Source organism: Psittacula echo (genome assembly GCF_963264785.1).
Source record: "Psittacula echo genome assembly, chromosome: 2".
NCBI lineage: Eukaryota > Metazoa > Chordata > Aves > Psittaciformes > Psittacidae > Psittacula > Psittacula echo.
Genome location: NC_137737.1, coordinates 49,367,228 through 49,383,799, shown reverse-complemented (window position 1 = coordinate 49,383,799; position 16,572 = coordinate 49,367,228). Strand labels below are relative to the sequence as shown.

The window sequence follows — 16,572 nt, the reverse complement described above, 5'->3', positions numbered from 1 at the left end:
ACTACTTGAAACTGAAAATACTGTACAAATAATCCTGCTGATCACATGCCATCATTCAGAATATTTCATCTGAATACCCTCAATCATGGAACAGACAAGTTCTCAGCTTTCAGACAGTCCATTTACATTTAGAAACAATACATCCACTAACAAGGGCAGCACCATCTGCCCTTTAGCCTCACTTAACTTTGCACTAGGTTCAATTTCACAAGTATTTTCAGGTGTTATTGAAGTAAGCAGATTAAACCCCCATGTGCAAGATAATAAAATCTTGTGTATACTATTAAAAAATGGTTGAACTTGCCTGTTCCTGGGAGGATACTGTCTGAGTGTAGTCAATGGAGAAGCAGCAGGCTTGAAGGTTGGAGACGTGAACCCATTGATAAATCCAGCATTTGGAAATGGTGTTACCTAAAGAAAATATTGCATGATCGTAATTACAAACAAACCAAGTACTATTTTTTGCTTATCCACATCTTTTATGACATTCTCTGCAGGGCAGTATTTAAAGGACTGGCTCAAACAGCTACAGAGAATTTTTCCAGTGCCTTGTAACCAACTGACAAAATGCTGATTTTTGAGAAGACAGCCACTACATATATTCAAGTCCTGATAATTTGTTAAAAGGATTGAAAAACACTGAGCCAAAACTCATGGCTGTAAGTAATGGAACTTCACACCACACTATGCATGACTTCAGAGTACAAAGATCCTGCTTTGTCTAAGAGTCTCTAACCTACAAAGCCTGTAATTATAACTTGTATGTGAATCCCTCCCTAAATCCAAAAAACATCATTTTAGTTCCTCATTTTACTTATCTTCTACATGACACCTAACAAAGCCCAGATAGTAAGTGCATGTTAAGTGGACATCTGATTCTTTTCACATCTTGCCAACTTATTTGAAATGTGACTTAGTGCCTTGCTGCACAAAGAAGCAACATTAGGAAATGATTTTGAGGTGGGTGCATATCTATGTCTTGTATTAACAAGGTATATCAAAATTTGAAACATGTTCATAGTACATGTTTCTCCAACCTCACTAACACACTTTTCTCCACTTTAATGTATGAATGAGTTTCATTCAGAAAACATTCTTATCAGCAACAGCAAATGCTTGCTTGTCTTCTCCCCCCCGAAAATAACTAAAATGCAGAATAGAAAGACTTCTGTGTAGCACCCTTTCTACACTTACAAAATTATGAGAAACAGCTGGGATTAAGACTGTCCCCTATAAAGGCACCTTTAGGCTTGTTTAACCTTTCTTTCAAAAGCTAAAGTAAGTCACTAGCTAATGAAAAATAAAATCTAACACCAAAGCTGTCATGCTAAGCTACTGACAGCCTAACCTAGGAAAAATGCCACCTCAGGCTCCAAAAAATGGCTATTAGGAGTTTAATACAGCTATTTTAGAAGCAAAGTTTCATCTAGATACTGCTTTCTACTTTAATAGTTTGAACTTGAACGCTAAAATTCAAAGCTAGTAAGCAACTACTGAACCTAATGAGAAGACATTGAACATACTAAAGGGAAAACAAGCAGGACAAGCTAAATCTTTCCTCAAACACTATTAAGTACTTGATGAAGAAGTAGGTAGTTTTAGAATTGAGGACATGTGTTGCCACATACTAGTTTCAGAACTAAAACTGTATGCCCACATTACTGCATGCATTTAATTTAAATTAAACATGAGACATAGCACGGTTAGTGTTTAAGTTGAAGCAGAAGAGAAGCTTCGACCTTTGCACACAAGTACACACACAAAGCGCAACCCTGTCTCATGAGATTTATTCCAGGGTCATTGTTCATCATAGTCCCTGTTCTCCTCTCAAGTAGTCTCTATTCAAATATAGCTCTTCCTATAAAAGGTGCAAGAAATCAGAATCACAGAATAGTTAGGGTTGGAAAGGATATCCTATTACATTAACATACACAAAATGCAGCTAACCAATGACAATAAGCTGCAAAACAGTGTGAGGCAAAGCTCTGCTAGTTAATTTTCTGGTTTTACTGAGAAAAGCATGAGACCTTTAATACTGGCAAACTTGTAATGTCTTCCCCTAAGGGCCAGGACTAATAAGCTTTCTGGAATACAAAAAGTTCTAGGATGATGTAAGGCAGATACACACTAAGCTGTGCTTGAACCTGTGGACAATTAATCTACATCAGTGCCACCCAACTACTTTATTAACCCATAGCAAGACTCTGCAATAGTCCGTCTTGTTTATCCTAAGGAAGAATCACATTCATTGCTGCTTAATAAGGTTGCTTTCTCCTGGAATAACATTGTTCACTACACAACCTTGTCTTCCCACATTTTTCATTCCCCTTAAAAGCCTTCCTCTGAAAAGGCCCTGGCTACCCTCCCTGTGTATGAAGTGTTTAGCACACCAACTTTTTAATTAGCTTGCTGTTCAGTACACAGGAAGTTTGTTCAAGGACACTTTAATCCTCTGCCAAAAAAATCTCTAAAAAGCTTCTAATTTTGAACATTGCTACCCTAATTTTTTAGCCCCAAGGAAAGAGGCATTTACAGAGGGGAAAAAGAGGTTCCACACAGGACAGCCTTAGTCTCCCAGTCATTACAGAAAACTATATGCACATGAGTTTTTTGTAGGGTAACAAAGGCTGACTAAAAGGGGCCAAGGCAATTCTGATGGGAATATCACAGTGTTGGGAGCAGCACTGCAGGATGCAGCTGACATCCCATTAGAGTATATAAAGCCTTACTGCTAGTAAGCTCTGAACTTACCTGAGCTCTAAAGGCTTACCAATAGCCCCTTTAAGAAATGTTTTTTAAATTAAGCATATTTTTTTTTTATTGCCAAAAAAGACATCACTTTTGCAGAGAAAATGTTTTACTTAAAGAACATGGCAAATAGGGTAATTCAACATGTTAGGGTAATTCAACATGTTAGGGTAATTCAAAACGTCAACCTAGAACTCATTTTCCTGCTGGAAGATCAAAATACTAAGTTATCCTTATTCATCAGATACCATTAAGTTTATTCAGCACATACAAGAATTGCTTTTTCTGGTATTCATGTACATATTCTGAAGATCTAATTTCTAAAGAGGCTTTTAACCTTTACTAAAAGCAGCCTTTGAGTAAAGAAGATTTTTAGTAGTCTTTTAAGATGTCTTTTAGTAGTTTTTTAAAGAAGTCTTTTAGTAGTGAAGACTTCTACTGGTAATGGTCCATTAATAATCTTTACTAAAGAACTGCTTCAAAACCTAAAAGGTTAAAAAAATTAAAATAAATTAAAAAATCAAATGCAGTCCAAGACCAGATACAATTTTCAAATACTTAATCTTGTACATCATGGGAAGAACTTTGAAGCGCTGTTTTTCAAAAAGAATCAGTATCTTCAACTCCTCTCTTCAGGATACATTCACTCCCTACACCTCAAGACTTCAGAATTAAACAAGAAAATAGAAAACTTTCAAAAGAATACAACTGTTTCATACTCAAGAGACTTACCAATGAAGGGTCAAGGTAGCTGTGTGTGGCTGACCAGGCCTGTGGACCAATTAAGCTGTACAATGGCAACTGCTGATGGGGACTGTATACTGGAGGTAAGTAAAAGGATGTTGTGTAACGCTGCTGCGTGTAGAGGTTCATATCCAGAGGTCTATATCCATTCTTTGGCAAAAAAGTGTTTATAGCTATAGCCTTTGCTTTTATCCTTGCCTGCAAAGCAGATTGGATTATTTATTACAGCAGCCTTTCAAATTAAATCAGAATAGTTCAAACTAGCATCTCTCAAACTTTTACTGGACACTTGTCAGTCACTGCTTTCCCCTTCATGGAAGGTATGAAAAGCTGAAAGCTGGCCTGATGCGGGGATGGATATACCACTGCCAGAAAGGAGGAAAAAGTAGTATAATGGCATGTGCTATGTTTCAAAGCCAGTCTCCAGGTCAAACGGCTGCTGAGATCAGATCACAAATTTATGTTAAACACAGGGAGACCACCTACCCCCAAACTAGAACATATACATGCATGCCCCCCAAGAAAAGCATAAAGCTCTATTTACCTTAATCGGTTTTCCTTGGAAAGTTTTCACTTCTTCTCTCAGGTATCTGTAAGCCTTTAAAAAATTATAAAATTTGTCAAGTATAATTTAAACAAAGGAAACTTAAGTTTTGACAGGCTAATCCTGACAATAACTCTTGAAGTGCTTGCTAATGTTAAGACTATAGAAACCCCTCAAATATAATCTGCATTCAGTAAGATTTAAGTTATCATTACAGAAGTGCTTCAGTAGCATTAAAACAAGATCTTAATTCTTACCATTGAAACATTTCAATCTGTCATCCAAAATACCCATGTCCTTAGTACAAAAAATTATAGCTTTGGCCAGAAAACCAGGACATGCAAACAAGACAAAATTCTTATAGGGTGTTTAAAAGTACTGATAACTGGATATTAGCTAAGGGGAAGCATTACTGGTTTTAGAGGTTTAGGTATTTTTCTCTAAATTGTTACATGGTTACAATATAGTTAGTCTTGTCAGCCCACCCTTATCCCATCCTTGTCTACTTGTATTCTAAACTGCTTCAAAAAAATCAGCGTTACCTGCTGTGCATCGGCTTCCGATTCAAATGTGATAAACCAATTGTCATTATAGGCAAACTCACAGTTGATAAACCTAGGCAAATTATCTCCTTTGAAAAGTGCTTCAACCTCCTACGAAAAGTGGTTTTCATAAGAAGGGAGAGAAAAGGATGAGAAGAAAAAAATAAATTAAAAGACAGAAGAAAACATCAATTTAAAGCACAGAACACTGGAACTCCAGTAAGAAAGATAAAAAGCTTTCAGGCTTACAAAACAGAACTGAGAACACTTCAGAACACCTGCAGTTAAGTAGTGTTAGCTCTCTCCAATCTCCCCACTAACTAGAAGAAATTCACACAAGTGTTGTCTAAGGCCATGCTGCAAGTAGAAGTAGCCTGTTCCTTTAAATCAGAGGACAAAATCTATTTTGGCCATACAGAAATTCTTGAATTGGGCATCAAGTGCCAAACCCCATCTATTTCTATCTCCCTTGTCCCCAAAACCACACAAAAACCTGTGCATGCCGGGTGGGGTAGAACACCTCCCCCCCCCCCCCATCCTTTCTGCAGAAACCTGGAAACACACTTCAACTCAAGTGTCTATAGATTAATATATTTGAAACAGGGTTTACGTTAACTCAAAACCAATCAGCTAAGTTCTACAGAAAACAACCCACGTCTTGGACTTTTTCATCTGTTTTAATCTGCTTGCACACTATTTTTGTCAGAGAGTTGAGACAAGCAGCATCAAAAAACAATGCAATCTGGGAGGTTTTACAGTCAGATTTTCTAGTGTAGCATGCTCAGGCTTTATTTAAGCAGAAACTTTTCCCATTAAGTGTGGCCAGTTGAGTCTAGATTTTCCAGTCTAGCAAATTTATACATGCAACGTTTAGAACACTTCAGACCACCTCCTCTGAAAATAAAGACTGCTCAGAACTTTGCTGTTGTTAAGCATTTTAGAGCAACCACCCAGTGCTAACATGCCCAACCTGACAAATTGATGACAAAAGAAAAAAACCACATCTATACTATTAAAAGCTAGGCAGTGTTTGAAAGGTTACATATTATACAGAAAGCTAAAAGCAGCTAATATTTTTAAGCTATGTATTTAGCATAATTAAGTTCTTCCCTCTGATTCCTTTTAGCATTTGGTTTCATACTCTTGCTTATTAAGGCCACTTCCTTATTGTAAGCTTTTGAACTGTAGTACTTTTTATTTTAGTATGAAGACTATCAAGAGAAACAACTCTTAGCACCTTTATTTTTACTTGTCAAATTAAAGAGAGGAAATTAAAATTCCTACCTATCATCAAGAATCTTTGCCTTTTCTCCTTTTTGAAAATTCAAGGTGATTTAACCTGTGCCCCAACCACTGTTTTCCAGTCTTTCAGTTAGACATTGTCCCAGCTATATCAGAGTTCGCACTGGGTATCTTTCAAAGCATCAAGCTGCCTACTCTCACACTCTTATTCCACAAGCCAGTGGAGCTCCTCAGTGATCTGCTGACAACTCTACCCTCACTGTTATGGAAATGTTTGCAAAGCTTTAAGTACTTCACCCCAACAAGTTTCAAGGTACAGCAGTGGCATTTTCCATTCTAAGACTTATCTTCCCTCATCTTCATTTGCCATTTATCCAAGGAGCAGTGCACTACGTGCATATGGATAAACCAGAGTCCAAGAAAATTGAGTTATCTCTACCTAAGACAACATTCAGTTTTTAAGCCCTCTGCAGAGCTACCCATTTTACCACAGTCTTCCTATAAGCAACAAGCTTCTATCAAATACATTTATTATCCACACACATGCACCAAACCAAGGTTTAGAAATGCTGTTAGAAACTAAATAACAATGTATTAAGAAAATGTGATATGTTTATTGAAATCCAGAGGAAATCTAACTTCCAAATCCTAAGGGAAAAGCATTCTTTACTAAACAAATACTTACTTCAATAGGGGTAGATTCAGGTACTTCACGTAAAATCACAATACAGCGATTCTGATTTGGCCTGACTTTTTCTCCCTTCTCATCCACTTGGACTAAAGGCAATGCTAAGAGAGAAAAGACAAAATTGTATTTTAGCTATCAGCAATTATAGGTCTGCACACTGAAAGATGCTGTGAACAGTTTTACAATGCAAAGCTTCTTGTGCTAAAGTTCAAAATATTTGAACATCCAGAAAAAAGTAGAAGATGACTGAGGATACTTTCAGACATACAAAGCTAAGTAGTCATGTTCCTTAAAATCTTCACACTCTTCCTACTATTCCAGCCTTGAAAATCCCAATTAGCTTTTTATTCTGAGGCACACACTGAGTCATGCTCTTTTTGGATTCCTACCTTAGTGGTTATGTCCATTAGCCTTTCCTGAGAATTCAATCTCATTTTATTAATAGAGTATCAGGTAGGAAGTGACTTCAAGGATCATCTGGTCCAACCTTCCTTGGCAAAAGCACAAGATGTCCCAGCACCCTGTCCAGCTGAATCTTAGACATATCCAACACTGGGGAAGCCACCAATTCCCTAAGACATTATTCCAGCGGCTGGTTGTTCACATGGTGAAAACTTTCCCTCTAGTGTCCAACTGGAATCTTCCCAGGGTTAACTTGTACCCAACTACCCAACATCTTTTTTGTGGGACTCCTTTTAAAAGGGAGTCTCCATCTTCTTTGTACCACTCTATAAATACCAGAACACGGTACGAAGGTCTCCTCTGAGCCTTCTTTTCTCAAGGCAGAACAAACCTGGTTCTCTCAGCCTTTCCTCATGTGGCAGGCTTCTAAGTCCTTTGCTCATCTTTGTGGCCCTTCTCTGAAACCCTCTCAGCCTGTCCACATCTCTCTTGTTTAGGGGAGACTAAAACTGAACACAGTATTCCAGGTGTACCCTGTCAAGTGTCAAGTAGAGCGGGATAATAACCCTATCTCTGCTGGTGATGACCTTGTTGATGCAAGTTCTTGTAGTCTGGGGTGACGTGTGCTTTGTTCCAGTCTTCTGGGGCATCTCCCAGTCTCCATTACCTCTCTAAGTTTAGGGATAATGGCCCTGCAATGACACTAACCAGCCTTCTTAACACCTTCAGCAGATATTGTCAGGGCATATTGATTTGTAGGGGTCAAGCTCTTGTAATAGTTCATATACAAACTCTTCCTTAACTGTTGGTGGGTCTGTGTTTGCATCAACCTGGATTTTTATTCCCAAAGCTTGAGACTCAGCAGTGCTGGTAAAGGCAAAGGTGAAGAAAGTCTTGAGAACCTCTGCCTTTTCAGCATTGATGGTGATTAATTCACCTCTCTCATGTAACAGCTGGCCAATATTTTCCTACGTTTCTGCTTGTTGTTTAAATACCTGAAGAACACTTTCTTGTAGTTTTTGACATCTCTGGCCAATTTCAATGAGCTTTTGCTTTCCTAACTCCATCTCTACATACCATGGCAACGCCCTTCCCTTGTAGTTCTCAACAGGTTTTTGTCCACTTTTCCATCTCTCGTATGCTTCTGGTTTGGTTCTGAGCCGACTCACAAGCTCACAGTTAAGCCAAGAAAGCCTCTCACTCCACCTAGTTCCCCTATCTTTAAAGGGGATGAGCAGTTTTCATGCTTCCATGAGGGAGCTTTTGAAACCCCCCCAGCACTTGTTAGCTCCTTTATCCTCTGTGAAAGCTTCCCATAGAATCTCCCCCAGCTCATCTCTGAGCAAGCCAAAGTTTGTTCTTCTAGTATCTAAAAAACTTTTCTTAGTCCTAACCTGCAGTGTGCTCAGCCAGATCACCAGAATGTTACGATCACTGCAGCCAATGCTATCACTGAGATATTACACAGCAAGTTTTCTTGATTTTTGAGTAGCAAGTACAGCAGTGCCTCATTCCTGACTGGCACATCAAAAATTCGCATGAGGAAGCAGTCCTCAGCACATTCCAGGGACTTGATGGATGATATGTGAGCTGCTGTACTGTTCTTCCAGTATGTCTGGAATAATGTCTGGGTATTTGAAGTCACCCATAAGAACCAGGTTCTGTTGAACCAAAGGCTGCTTAAGTGACCCCAATAATGCTTCATTGGACTTATCTCAGTTTGGAGGTCAGTAGCAGATGCCTACTCTAAGAATCTCCTCTGATCTTTACCTAGAAGTATTCAGTAGGGCTTCCACAATTGCCATAGCTGACTTCTAAACATTCAGGATTCTCCTTAACATAGAGCACAACCCCTCCCTCTGTTCTTCCCTACCTTGTCTTTATGAAACAGCCTGTAGCCACCCACTGTGATCCTCCAGTAATGCAAGTTGTCCCACCATGTTCCACAATTTACATTCACATTATTCTCATTTACATAGGTCATTACTCAATACTTCAAATGTGAAGTATCTTTGATAAAACTGCAGTCCTATAATTGTGATGGTCTAAACTGGAAGCTGCTTGCTCTATTTAATACTTCACAGGAAAAGAAAAGCATTTTATTACAATACATTAAAAAAGGAAGAGAGATTGAAAATCCAGATTAACAGTCCTACGGCAATAACCAAAATGCTTTCTAGCATCAAGGGATTGCTTTTTACTTACATCTCAGCACTTCGACAATCAAATCCATATCAGTACTGAGTTTCTTGACATGATCAAGGTTTGCTACTGTCATTATTGGCACATACTGATCACTGTCCATCTGTGATATAAGATACATGTCACTGGCAAGATTTTCTCTGTTGGGAGATAAAAGAGAAAAGTCACAGATGTAACTTTTGTCAATGAACGTGAAACAAAACCTAACACAGTAGAAGGCAGATTCCTACACTGAATTTTGTATTCAGCATTTTCAACAACTCCCCAGTCTATCTATATAGTTTACTGCCCAGAAAATAGGAAAATGTCTTTATTTTTCCTTCAGACATCTTCCTGTTCAGGCAGCACATTACCCCCACAAGCATGTAATATAGGTAAGTTCATTACTCTAAATGACCACTGAGTAACCGGCTGCGCAGGAGTACACAGGTAAAAAATTGTTCTAGGTTATTAAGACATGTGTTTAGGATGCTTTTATCAAGACACAAGCACTGAGAATAATTATGTACAAGTAAACTACTTTGATGATCTTGCATCAGTCTATACTGGAATGTGCATGATTCAGAGCCCTTAATGTATTGTTTTTGTGAGTTTTGGTGGTTTTGTTTGTTGTTGTTTTGTTGTTTTATTAATCCTTAACTTAGAATATAAAGGGATCTATAGATGCACATAAAAAAAACCTGCTTTTGTATCAATGCAAATTCTAAAATTATTAGCTTAAAAAGAAGCTTACCAAATGGCTTAAGTTTGACGCAGTTTTAATTTGCACCAAAAGACATCAGTAGCAGTCATAAAAATTCACCTGATCTGTAACTGCTTGCAAATAATCTCACTTTAGAACAATGTATTTGCAAGTTTAGGTTTTAGGCCTAGAAGATTCATGTAAGATTTAAGAGGTATATTGTACAATACTCTGGAACTTATGTGTTACTTCCCCCAAATTCTCATCCTTTCCACTCAGTTTTAAGGGACAATTGGGAAACTATTAACACACATCCCAAATTAGGTACTGATCTTGTTACTTATCCTCCAGTTTGCTACATTTAGGTATATACATACCTAGATAAACAGAATTCCAGTGTTTTTTTCAGTAATTCTCGTAAATCTTCCTGGCCTTCTGGCTGCAACTGTTCACTTCCACCTAACAATTAAAATACTTAAATTTAGTGCTGCTATATTACACATTATGTATTTTAATCAAGCCATCATATCTATTACTGGCTGTATAACCAATAACAAGTTTTAAAATTCCACAGATGTTCATTGCATATTAGTTTACCACCCACTAAAATTGCACAGGAACACTTGTCATTCAAGGCATTACAGAAAAACCATGTCTGACCTCACTTCTTAACTTTTGCTCTCCAAATACATAAAAATCTGAAGCAGTTTTAGAAGAGCAGTTACAAACATCTCAAAGTAAATACTGAGCTAATTATATGTGTCTTCCAGTCTCAGGAAATTAACCCATTTCTAGCTGACGAAACCCTAACTAACACAGCTGACCAATACAGCACACAAGCGATGTTATGGAGGACCTCATGTTTCTGGCCTCACTCTAAATTCCCAACACAACTGTGAGGTGCTCAAGCCCCCTGATCATCCTTGTGGTCCTTCTCTGGACTTGCTCCAGCAGCTCCATCTCTTTCTTATGTGGAGGACACCAAATATTCTAAGTGACATCTCACAAGAGCAGAGTAGAGAAGCAGGATCACCTCCTTCAACCTGCTGGTCGTGCTCCTTTTGGTGCAGCTCAGAATATGGTTGGCTTTCTGGGCTGCAAGTGCACACTGACAGCTCATATCCAATCACTTAACAACAGATGTGTGATCAATTAATCTCTTGGTTAAGAAGGAATAATGAATTTTTTTGTTATACCTGGAAGTTTCAAAATCATCACATGAAAACACTGATATCGGGTTCATTTTATTTTAGACTCAGTAGACTACAGTAAGTTGAGGGTAAGCTAACTGTGTCAGTGGGAGAACTGTTTGAAGCTCAGAAGTTAAGAGTGGCTTTCAGAGATCTATAAAACATTTAGTAACACGTTACATAAATGTCAGTTAGGTTTGTGGTTTTTTTCTTTTGGTCTCTGTGGTTTGGTTTGGGTTTAAGTATTTCACACCAACTGTTACACTCTATACCCTTCCCTTCTTCAGTAACTTTCATCCTTTTCTTCAGTTCTCATTAGCCTTTCTTCTTCCTATAGCAGCTTCTAATTTCCCCCCACCGTTTTGTCCTTCCTGGGCTCTATTCTGATGTAGATAATGCCAACACCTGAGAAATCCACATATCATGTACTAACCACTATTTCCCTTCCCCATCTCCTCTTTCTTCCTTGCCTAAAACCTGGCAAAAAACCGTAATTATATGAATTTTTACTGGTATAAACTAGAGCTGCTAACAGTTGCACTGAAGAAAAATAATGAACATTCACTAAAACAACACAAAGAATTTAGACTAAATTGTTGCTTATTTTAGCATTTTAAGTACAAGACTGATCTTTCAACATATTAACATTACCACTTGAGACACAAATGATATGTGAATTTCACCTCAGTTCCTGACCCAACTAGAAGCATGCAACTTAGATACCTAAATGTAAATGTCTACACTAAGGACATGCATTCAGAATTAACATTTCAGAAAACAATACTCAGTTATATCCAGAACTTATAATGGATTCTGTGCTGTACATCATATGGCCTATACTCAAAACAGGAGGAGACTGGTTTCCAAATATGTCTCAGTCTGAGAACAAGAGACAACTTTCTGGAGTCTATTCACAGAGCAACAACTAAAGTGGTGTAGGTTTTTTTATGGTGGGTTTTCTGTGTATTTGTTGTTGTTTGATTAGTTTGTTTGCTTGAATGGATGCTCACTGTTCAACTCAACATTTGCTTTTTTAAAACTAAGTACAAGCAAATATTAGCTTTCTCTTACCTGTCTGGGTGGTTTCATGCATAGACTCATACTCAGAATGATCGAGAGCCAAAGGGTTCATATCTGTCTGGTCTGACACTGAAACAACTGGTGATGGCTCCTGCAGCTCTGTCAGCACTGCATTCTGATGCTTTTTGTCACCATCACCACCGGCATCCAGTTCTGTGGCAGAGATGACAAATACACTCAAAAAGCATTCCTTTTAATCACAGTATCATCATAGTTAAAACTAAATCTGAATTTTACCTTTTGCTTGAGCAACAGCTAGAAACTTTTATTCATACCTTCTTTACAAGAATCTGGAGGTTGGTCAGGTATTTCTTCCCACGTTTTGCTCACACTACCATCAGTGGCACCACTCGCTTCCAAGTGTAACATATGATTTCCCCACACCTTTGCATTGGGGTTTAACTCAGAAACCTTGGTTGACTCCTACAGAAAGAAATTTCTTTGATTATGCACTTTGTGGACGCACAGCACACACATGTGTAGACACATGTACAGTTTCAAACAACAGCATTAGATGTGCAACTCAAGATTGTATTGTTACGGGTTTTTTCCATACCTGAATATATTAACTGAATTGCCATCCCATAATAGTTTCAGGTACAAACACAATTTAATTGTGCAGCACAGTATTCACTTCCCTGATAAAGAACCTGGCCAGAAAAGGCCAGCCAAGGAAACTATAACAAACATTCTTTGCCTTTGACAAACTAACTCAACCTGTACTTGCCCCAGACTTCAGGCAGTTCTCCAACACATATGTTAATGCGATATTTACTATATTATCACAATATCTGTTTCTGTGAAGTAACATAAAATAATTAGGAAAACATAAGAGCACAGGGTTTGGTTTGTTTTTTCTTCCTGGACTTATAAAAACATGTAACACAGTTCTAAGGAATCATTATGAAAAACTGGAAGCAATGAGATGTGCATGACAACTTCTGCCATGACTTCAAGACAAAAAACAGCATTAACAAACATTTCCGTAAGTTTTCCCCTAGGCAGGACAAATAGGATCAACTACCAGATCCAATAAAGTATCTTAGGCCAGTCTCCTTTAACATGGATTTGAAATGGACATATTTAATGGTCATATATGGTTATATATAACCATTTTATAAATGGTTATATTTGTCCTTCAGAGAGATTGCTCTCTGCACTGCCAAGATCTACAGTACTTTTTTTGATAGTAACATGAGACAGTTTTCTCTTGTTTTGCTAATGTTTGAGCAAAGCACACTCAGTTATTCCATACCCAGAATATCTTTGGTATGTTTTAATATGTTTATTATACCTGGAAAGAGTACTGCTCATAAGAACACACATTAAAAAAAGCTTATTAAAATTTGTTTTGTGCATTTAAGGATGCTAGGAACATTACAGAGTTTAAGACACGCACTTCAAAATTCCACAAAGCTTTAATTATTCTGAAGCACACACACTCAAATACTCATTATCATAGTGCACAGAAAGCACATTCAGAAGGTAAAAAAAGATTTAAAGAATGTCAAAAACAATACATCTACTGAATGATAAAGACTTGTAAAAAATTGAAATGTTCAAATATTATGACTTTAACATTTCTTCCTGTAAGAAGGTAAAGAGCACTATTAACAGGCTGTAGAAATCTTCTCTTCTGTATACTGAAGTTTTAATATCAAGTTCAACTAGAACTGAGAATCTGCAATCAAAATACTTTGCCCAATGTTTAAACTTTCACAGAAGGTAAACAGAGCTAAAAAGAAAAAAAATATATCCATATTCAGCAACTTTTTGAGATACTACTTTCTCTGTAGAATTCAGTTTTGCTAAAGAGAGAGCAGTCAGCTTCAGAACATGCTATATTTAACTATAATGAAACCACAGTTTGTCTCGACTTATACAAATTCCTAGCTTCAGCTTTAAACATCAAATTAATTCTGCAGAATACTTACAAATTCATCATTATCTTGCCATCCCCAAGTAGCAACATTTTCTGGTGCTAGCAGCTGACATGGGTATCTTCCTACTGCATATGAAGCACCTCTTAAACCTTCAGGTTCATTCTGGAAGTTTTCATTAACTATGCACAGTTTGTCATTCTTCATGGTATTGTTAGAAATTGCATTATTGCATAGAAAGCCCATCAGATATTCACCATTACTACCAACAATGGTGTCAGAAAACAGCTGATTTGTCCAATCAGCACTGCCAGTCTGAAGACTGATGAAATGTGACCATATTTCAACATGGGGATTTTGTCTGTCCAGTTCATAGGAGTGCTCTTGGTCACTTGGTATATCTTCCATCAGATCTAATACACACAGCTCATTGCCTCGCTGAAATCCTGAGGCACCAGGAGAGGCCCTATGTATTTCATAGGAAGGAGTAGCAGCATATTTGTCTACCTGCTCCGGGTCAACAAAAACTCCAAGCTCTTTGTTTGAGAAAATCTTGTGATCTGACTGCATCTGTTCCCAACTTGTGGCCAAGTCATTCATTTGAGTATTTATTATGTAACTGGTGCTTTTCAGTTCAGTAGTCTTGAGTTCTAACAGCTCTAAATTCCCCGTGGTAAAAGCTTCTAGATTATCAGTTGATGTACTAAAACCAGTGATGTTCTCCTCCTTTGAGCAGATGCTGACACACTGTTCTACTTCACCATGCTGAAGATTACATTCATTTACATCACACACACTTTTTTCATGCATTTCTGATTCTACTTCAGTAAAAGGTCCAACAGGAACTTGGGTGTTCCCAACCTCTGGCTCTGGATTGACACAGTGACATAACTCAGTCTCTTCTACTGGTTTATCATACACATGACAACATGCATTTTGAGACAATGAAGGTAAACTATTATGGGCTTTATGCAAGAGATTATCAGCATCTTCTTGATTTTTAGTATCATCTATAAATTTTACACTCTTGTACATAAAATTGTCCAAAGATGAAGGTACAGTGGAGTTAGAGTAATTATCCTCATCATGAGTTAAGCCTTTATTGCAATTTAAGATGGTTTTACCACAATCAATAATACTAGCATCCAAATTCTGTTTTACATTTTTGGCCTTGTTATCTATTGTCTCATTTAGGTGAGCTTCAAATTTTGTCTCTTTCATAGATTCTACTACATCCACAACTATTTTGTCTAAATCAGTCCCCACATTCCATTGATTCTCCACTGTGTGGAAGGAATATGTATCCAGTTGCTCATCTTGTCTACAGTTCATGTCCGTTTTATTCATACCCTCATGTTCCACAGACATAGAAGAGACACTGGTTTTGCTATCTGAATTTGAGTATTCGCACAGTTTACCTTTATTCCCTGGTGCCTCTTGTGAAATCTGAGATTCTAGGCTGTTTTTCTTTAGGAACATTTCATCTGTGCCTGTGTTATGTAGCTCACAAGATGTCAAAGTGCCACCACTTACCCATGATCGAGCTCTGCTCAAGCTACCAGCTGCCTCAAGCACATTGCCTTTTAGCTCAGTGATACTCACAGAGACATCTTCTTCCATGCCACTGTGGTTTGCAGCTTCTGTTGAGGTCCTGTTTTCAGTGCAACCGTTAATTTGAGTTTGAAAATCAGAACTTTCTTCCAAGTTTTCGTGTATTTCCATCATACTCAAAGCTTCACTGCTACTCAAAACTGTACTTGTGCATTTCTCTTTATCTTTCAAGTATTCTTCCAAAACACTGTGATGTTCACCGGAGTCAGATGCAAGCATCCGGTCATCACTGAACGTTCTTTGAAATGTTTTCTTTTCCACCTTGGAGTTTACTTCACTTTCTGGCTTTAGGAAGTAGTCTTCAAGTCTTTCTAAACGTTGACTCACCAAAAAAGAATCTTCGTCCATTTCATGTAACTCTAACGATAATTTAAAGTTACCCCTCATGTTATCTGCCACCTCTTTAGTACTTATTTTCCTTACAACACTCGAGGAATGCCTACTTAAATCAAATGGTACCATCTCAGAATCATGACTTTCCTCATTTTTTCCTGAATTACATCCTCCAATGTTTAATGATACACTGGAAGTACAACCACCATGTTTCATGTTTTCTGAATTAGGGGTGCATCGGTCCCCTTCAGCAGCACTTACAAATTTTACAGAATCACAAGCTCTGTGGAGAGATTCATTACAACTGACAGCATTACCTCCTGTATATACCTCCTCCTGTCGATTCTCAGGGTTTTCATCACATACTTTCACTACTAATCCATCTTTTACTGTACTTTCGGTATTTAACCCCTGTACCTGACTCCTGTTAGCCAGTAGGCTGTCATAAGAAGATTGGATGTCTATGCTACAATATCCCTTTGCTTTCTTTTCCTGTATGCTTGACCTATCCAATTTGTTATACTCAAACAGTTCTTTCTGTGAATTAGCTTCCACATGTGTTGATTGCTGCACTGGAAATTCTCCCCCACTGTCTAGAGGTCGTGCCATGCTGCACATTCCTTCATCAGTAACAGCTGAGTTATCTATGCCTGCTGCAGTCTCTTCATGCACAGTAGCTGGCAC

General features: G+C 37.9%; 1 protein-coding gene across 7 annotated transcripts in view; it reads right to left on the bottom strand.

Moving 5' to 3' along the window:
* The window catches only part of LARP4B (La ribonucleoprotein 4B), a 61,365-nt gene that overhangs the window by 18,020 nt on the left and 26,773 nt on the right, over positions 1-16,572 (bottom strand). For 5 of the 7 annotated variants that reach the window (XR_013958934.1, XM_080639502.1, XM_080639501.1 and 2 more), the window contains 9 exons: positions 12,340-12,487; positions 12,056-12,217; positions 10,172-10,253; positions 9,116-9,252; positions 6,506-6,609; positions 4,579-4,689; positions 4,037-4,090; positions 3,481-3,690; positions 305-411 (listed from right to left, as the gene is read on the bottom strand). Coding sequence is in view for 6 of the 7 variants with exons in the window: in XM_080639502.1 (XP_080495628.1) it covers positions 305-411; positions 3,481-3,690; positions 4,037-4,090; positions 4,579-4,689; positions 6,506-6,609; positions 9,116-9,252; positions 10,172-10,253; positions 12,056-12,217; positions 12,340-12,487 (1,115 nt within the window). In the remaining variant the exon portion in view is untranslated. The remainder of the gene's footprint in view (positions 1-304; positions 412-3,480; positions 3,691-4,036; positions 4,091-4,578; positions 4,690-6,505; positions 6,610-9,115; positions 9,253-10,171; positions 10,254-12,055; positions 12,218-12,339; positions 12,488-16,572) is intronic. The other 2 variants (XM_080639505.1, XM_080639506.1) reach the window with 1 other exon arrangement.